Source organism: Nicotiana tomentosiformis, chromosome 7 (assembly GCF_000390325.3).
Source record: "Nicotiana tomentosiformis chromosome 7, ASM39032v3, whole genome shotgun sequence".
NCBI lineage: Eukaryota > Viridiplantae > Streptophyta > Magnoliopsida > Solanales > Solanaceae > Nicotiana > Nicotiana tomentosiformis.
In genome coordinates this window covers 90,977,722-90,983,851 of record NC_090818.1, presented here as the reverse complement: position 1 = coordinate 90,983,851, position 6,130 = coordinate 90,977,722, and the positions used below count along the sequence as shown (strand labels likewise).

Genomic DNA, 6,130 nt, shown 5'->3' with positions numbered 1-6,130 from the left:
ACTTGTCCCCTGTCCTTTTCAGATTATATAGTAATTCTTGGCCTGTTTTTTTACTACCTTTGTTAGTTAAATTGAAGTAATCTGCTCATCAAGAGTAACGTCCCTTTTTTTTTTTTGTGGCCAACGTGATTTGCCTTTGTTGTTGTTGTGATGTATAAACGCTAATCTACATAATCACATCTCAATTTATGCAGACTACAGGAATAGAAATGTTCTGATTCAACTTCAAGTGCACAAAGTGCTCTGCAGAGATTAATTTGAGTTGATTTAGTTTCCTTTTTATGGAAATGTTGAAATTGCGAAGCACGATGATTGGAAGCAAGAAGAAGATAGGAAGGCTCTTCAATTCTTGAAGGTATTTAGCATCTTTATTTTGGAACCTAAAGAAGCATGACATTTTTCTTGGGACAGACTAAAAAAAGAAGGTGTACCACATAAATTGAGATGGAGAGAGTAATTTATGTTATTTTCTGAAAAAGGTTCTTCTTTGGGGTAGGATTGTTGATTTTTTGCTTATTGTGAATATGCTAATTTCGAACGATAAGCATTGTCTGTGGATTACAAAAAATCCAGCCAAAGTAACATGAAATAATTTTAGTTCTTGAAAAAAATATTGAGAAATCAATATCTGAGTGTTGGTTGCAAGTTCCTAACAACAGTTGCTCCCCATTATGCTTTGCCGATAGTAAAAGAAATGATCTTTTACCTGCTTTGGTATCTGATTATCTACTAAATGCTTAATAGAAATGTTCTGATTCTACTTGAAGTGCACAAAGTGCTCTGCAGAGATTACATATAAGACAGATAGAAAATTTTCTGACAGCAAAGAATGAGACAAAAATGAAAGCACAACCAATAATGAAGCAGATAGCAAATCTCTGAGGCTAGCAAATCTCTGAGGCAACAGCAGCACATTCATTCAACATAAGTAATAATTAAATTCATGATTAATAAAGATAATATGAAGTTGCATAGGTAGAGTCATTTCACCAGATCACATATCAACAGCAGCACATTCATTCGACATAAGTACAAAATATACAATTGCATAGCTAAAGGCATTTCAGTAAAAGCAATCAGAGATTCTTTTCTTTCTTAACGACTCTGCGAACCTTGTTGCTAGAGAGTTGAGAATTGAAGTCGTCATCTGGTCCTACTGCTGATGCCTTATTAGCGGATCTAGTCTTCTTGTCATACGTCTTCAAAGGAGATATTTTTGCATTGCAAGCATCACCATCTTCTAACACGGACGATCCACTTTCTGATACGCTTTTCTCGATGGGAGTTTGCAAAACAGACTTCAGCTGAGTTTCGGCCATAAGATCCTTCCAAAAATAAAAACATTTAATAGCAGTTGGAGAGCAATACTGTTGCTAGTTGCATAATTTTGACTCATAATTGTTAACTAAATAAATAATGATGTAAAAGTTTAAATTTCATAAAATTTACCCCGAAAAGCTTATCTCCACTTGAGCTTTGTCCATCAAAAAACTGTGGATCCTGTTAAACAGAAAGAAAAAAGAACATTCATTCATCCTATGAATGCAAAATTATTTATACCTAAATTTTGTATGAGGAGGTTTGTGAGTAAAAAATGTTTACAGTGATAGTATCATCGAATAAACTGTGATTGTATTCCTTTAGAAGGTCATCATCATCAGTAAGCTTAAGAACTTTGTAGACTTCGACCTGTGACTCAATATTCTCTTGCTTAACAATAACCTTGAACATGAATTTTTTATAAAGAATATCGTCCAGTTCACTTGGATAAGAACAGTCAGCATCCGCAATTGAAGTCTACACCAAATTTCATAGGTTAGAAATATTATAATTGATAACTAAATTAAGTTTAGTATTATACCTCAAGTAATCTTTCCTTAAGTTCTTTTGCGGACTTCCCTATAAGCTGCATAGCTTCGCGATTCCAAAGCAACAATGAGATAAAAGCGGTTCCATCCATAACACGAACTTGAAGCCTATACCTGCAACTCAATTTTGATTAACCTTATGCATATTTTTTATAGATAGAAGAATTTAAATATACATAAATAGTAATTACCTGTGAGTAAATGAAAATTCTTCTTCATTGCATTTCTTACAAAAGTATTTATTTTCAACTTTATCAACCTTTCTACTACACTTGTTGCATGCCAAGTATGACCATCCCTGGTCAAGTTCCAAATTAACCAATTTTGCCGCAATCCAATAGCTACATTCCTATTTAACAAAAATAAAAAATTATTGTAAATGCAAAACAGAAAACATAAGATAAATATAATTGACAAAGTAAATTAAACTCACTTGCGTGCACTGAACTAAATCCCTTATAGTTTTAAACAGTACAATTCCTTTGTCTAACTCATCTCTAACAGAGTAACTTTGCTGAGAACTTGTTTGAGTGATTCGCTCAAAGTTTGATTGACGTGCTGCAAGTAATCTGCATAAGTCAAAAATTGTAATTTATAAATACTATTGTTATTTTTTGTGTACATATAGAAAAGGATTATACACTTGAAAAACCTGGATTTAAAGTCAATAGATTGCGGCAACGTAGAATTTATCCATATCTTTGTCTGATACCAACAGCTACGCACTGAGTAATTACCTGTGTATCAAATGAACTATAAATATAAATTTGAAATTTAAAAAATTTTATAAACTAAAATTCAAAAATACATGTAATTTCTGGTAAACCTCGAAATTTTTGAGCTTTCATATGCTGGAAAACAACAATCAAAGGCTCATCAGTAGATTCATTCAAGTGATGTTGAATTTGATCCACAAGTTCACTCTATAAGGTTACCAAAATCCTGTTCCTCCTATACGTTTCATGGTAAGATTAATAAACACATATATAGGTAATTTATTATAAAGTATTGTTTCTATTTTTGAATTACTTACTGATCATCTTCGAGCACAACATTAATAAAGACACTTTGGTTGTCTCCTTGCTTGTAGGTCTTAACATCTTCATAGGTCACAACCTGACCAACAACATCTATAAATATAAAAGTTAGTCACATAGTTTTACAAATACCATTAGTTCATTAAAAATGAAAAGAAGAATTACCGAGTAATTCTGTCTGATCGACATCATGTTGATTTGTTAGTTGGTCAAAAGAGCGCAAGTTAAAGATGTTCATATGAAATGAAGGGTCATTTGTTTCCTCAACAAATGTCTTTTGAGTAAATGTCAGCCTCAGGTTGTGTGCCGTAGTCCTCAACTTCAAATTATTTGGTCCGACTACAAAGTAGTTCATACGATATAAGCGAAGTTCATGTATCTTGTTCCTAAAAAACTTAACAACATACTTTCCGATTGAAGCATGTATACGATCACCCTACAAAATCAGATTCCTTATTAGTGCACAATTATGAAGCCAACAATTTTAAGATCGTCTATACTGTCATAACTGCCTAAAGTTGTCCTCAAGATTTGATGCCAAAAACCAGAATGCTACAGTTTGTTCTATATCAATTATGAAGCCAGCATTAATTAATAGACAGAAAGAGGAATACTTGTACTACACATATTTCATATATAAGCGTAGTTTCTGTATGTTCATCCGTTGATAGTCTAAGCAAGGCAACCAATATCTAATATTTGCCAGATTTTTATATTTTGAACAATACCTCTGTTATTTTGAACAATACATCTGTTATTATGTACGAAGATGCAACTTAACTGATTGTCTATATGTATATATTAGGATAATCACTGTCTAAAGTTATCCTCAAGATTTGAAATCAAAAATCAGAATGGCTCAGTCGGTTCCATATCACTTAAAGAACTGTTTATATGGAAGTAGAAATTATTGGAGCAACTTCCTAGACATTTGAGTAATGCGGAAGAATGAATTTTCATATAGAATGCGAGTACTTTACGAAGTTTAAACCTATGAGAAAGTTGAATATGTTACCTTAGAATCCTGTAAAACCAATTCAATTGAATACGGTATTTCCGGCTTAAAGCGATCCGGCATTACCCACATTCGAACAACTCTAACTTTGAGATTCCATTGCATCGAGTTGCCTGAAATTTGTTTGATATCATGAATTTGTGTGGCCATATTTGCAAATCAATTGTAATCAGACTGGTATACTGAGTAGATAAAATACGAAGTTGAAAAGTTTTTGAAAATATACAGCGCATAAATCATGCAGTTATGTATGTGTAGATAAAATAGAGATTTTTGGTTGGAAGCCCACGTTTGGGAGCACGATCAGTCGTGGAATAGAAGAAAAACTACTGTAGAAAAATTGGGGTGAGAAACTGAATTAGGTTTGAGAAGTTGAAGAGTCTTCAAGAAAAGCTAAAACAGAGAGCAGTTGACGATAACAGGGCATATCTGATGCGCCTCTTTTTCCTTTATATTTATTATTATATTTTGTTTTTTTATTTTATATCTTTTTTAGTGCTGTAGTATTTATAGTTTACTATAAGTCCCAAAGACAATTTTTTAAATGTATTTTCGAAATAATTAAAAATTAAAGTACGACAGGAAACTTAATTTTTATATTACCAATATATTTTCAACTGATTGAAGAATGAGTTAGCCCATTGTTATTAATTCGTCCTTTTTTTTTTAACTTTTATTTATGTATAAAAAAACTAATTGAAACTTTGACACGGTAGTTGTTGAGTAAAATAGGGTCAACTAAGAAAGTGGGAGGATTCTTTTTATTTTTTAATAACAGCCAGCCCAAATAAGGGGAAGGAAATTCTATTTTTAATAGGCAAGTGTATCAATAAGAATAACTGCAAAAACAAAATCGTGGAAGGACTGGAAACAAAATCGTGGGTCGATTGGAAGTTTTTTATATTTTTTAAATTTAACTTTATTTTGTTGATTTGTAGTTTGAATTTGAAATTCCAATTATCTTGGAGAGTTGTCCTAATTTTTTACATGTGTTAGAATTGTGGGTATTCCACTTGTCAGCCTAACATGGTTTTGCCTTTGTTATTCTATATAGATAGATGTGTTAGAATTGTGGGTATTCCACTTGTCAGCCTAACATGGTTTTGCCTTTGTTATTCTATATAGATAGATTAGAATGGAAAACTTTCTCAAATACCTATGTACATTTATGATGTATCTAATATATAATTAGACTAACAGATTCATGTATTAAACCACACACACGAGAGAAAATTTTCCTTAAAATTCTTTGTTTTAGAGAAATATGATAATGAAAATGCATTTTATCTAGCTCCAATTCTTATAAAATATCAGAGTTGTGATTTCTTTAATAGATTATAGTCATTTTTATACACATATACATGAAAATATTTCTATATCTTTCTAATTCGACTAAATTTACATAATTTTTTTTTAAATTCATTCATTTCTCTGCCGCGCAAAGCGCGGTTAAATTTACTAGTATTATACTAAAATTTCTACTCTCCTTCAGCCACGATAAGCTACTAGATCAGCATAGAGTATTAACCAATAAGAAGCTTTTTGTTTCTTCTTTATTGCTTTCACATCATTCTTGTCCTATTGCTCTCGTTTCCAATTATTAGCTTCATTTATTTGTTTTTTATTAACAAAGATCAACTTAATTGGATTGAATCAATTACTTGAGGTCTATTATAAAAAATTAATTGATTTAGCCTATTAGTCAAATTTTAGGTAAAACGGAGTAGCGATTGATTGGTTTTCCAAGGAAATGTGATGAATTGAGCGAAAATATGACTGAGTCGGAAAAAAAGAAGTATCGTTCGGTAGTAGGGAGAAACAAGCAAATGAGAGGTGTCGAAATCAAAGAACTAATGAGAATTTTCAAATGAACAAATATAAGTTTACTATTAAGCTGAACTAGATGGGATAGACGGGTTGAACGATAACAGCTGAAGCTGAGCAAAAGTTAGATGGTTAGATTCAGTGTTTCTTCTGAATTGAAATGGCGAAAATACATGGGATCTTTGTCACTCTCGTCGGACTAATCCAATTTAACTGAGAAAAAGAGCACTGAAGTAAAGGTCAGGCAAGCATCTGATAAGGGTGACTCTTTGTCACTCTCGTCGGACTAATCCAATTTAACTTTCTTTTTTATGCAGGCAAAGGATATAGACCACCCACAATTGATGATGACTTCGAGCATACCCATACAAAGGATGAAGGATGGG

At 32.0% G+C, this 6,130-nt stretch overlaps 1 protein-coding gene across 5 annotated transcripts; it reads right to left on the bottom strand.

Moving 5' to 3' along the window:
• Positions 1-1,042: 1,042 nt before the first annotated feature.
• On the bottom strand, positions 1,043-4,126 carry LOC138896531 (uncharacterized). 5 transcript variants are annotated; one of them, XM_070181725.1, is made up of 11 exons: positions 3,921-4,126; positions 3,071-3,341; positions 2,902-2,998; positions 2,695-2,819; positions 2,521-2,593; positions 2,302-2,437; positions 2,060-2,217; positions 1,862-1,982; positions 1,605-1,797; positions 1,450-1,502; positions 1,043-1,325 (listed from the first exon to the last, which is right to left on the bottom strand). In XM_070181725.1, the coding sequence occupies exons 4-11, from the start codon at positions 2,714-2,716 to the stop codon at positions 1,077-1,079; spliced, it is 1,005 nt and encodes a 334-aa protein (XP_070037826.1). In that variant the 5' UTR covers positions 2,717-2,819; positions 2,902-2,998; positions 3,071-3,341; positions 3,921-4,126; the 3' UTR covers positions 1,043-1,076. The 5 variants fall into 5 exon arrangements, with proteins under 5 accessions (XP_070037826.1, XP_070037825.1, XP_070037823.1 ...); XM_070181724.1 differs by having other exon boundaries at positions 2,521-2,605; positions 3,921-4,125; XM_070181722.1 differs by lacking the exon at positions 2,695-2,819 and having other exon boundaries at positions 1,450-1,500; positions 1,603-1,797; positions 2,521-2,605.
• Positions 4,127-6,130: the final 2,004 nt, after the last annotated feature.

Bases quoted from the DNA above. Each gene is read 5' to 3' on its own strand.
- LOC138896531 (XM_070181722.1), bottom strand. From the start codon at position 2,974: ATGAAGATGTTAAGACCTACAAGCAAGGAGACAACCAAAGTGTCTTTA. The intron at 2,438-2,520 runs GTTTTTCAAGTG...TGACTTATGCAG, and splicing joins TCTATTGACTTTAAATCCAG to ATTACTTGCAGCACGTCAAT. The intron at 2,218-2,301 runs GTGAGTTTAATT...TTTGTTAAATAG, and splicing joins ATTTAGTTCAGTGCACGCAA to GAATGTAGCTATTGGATTGC.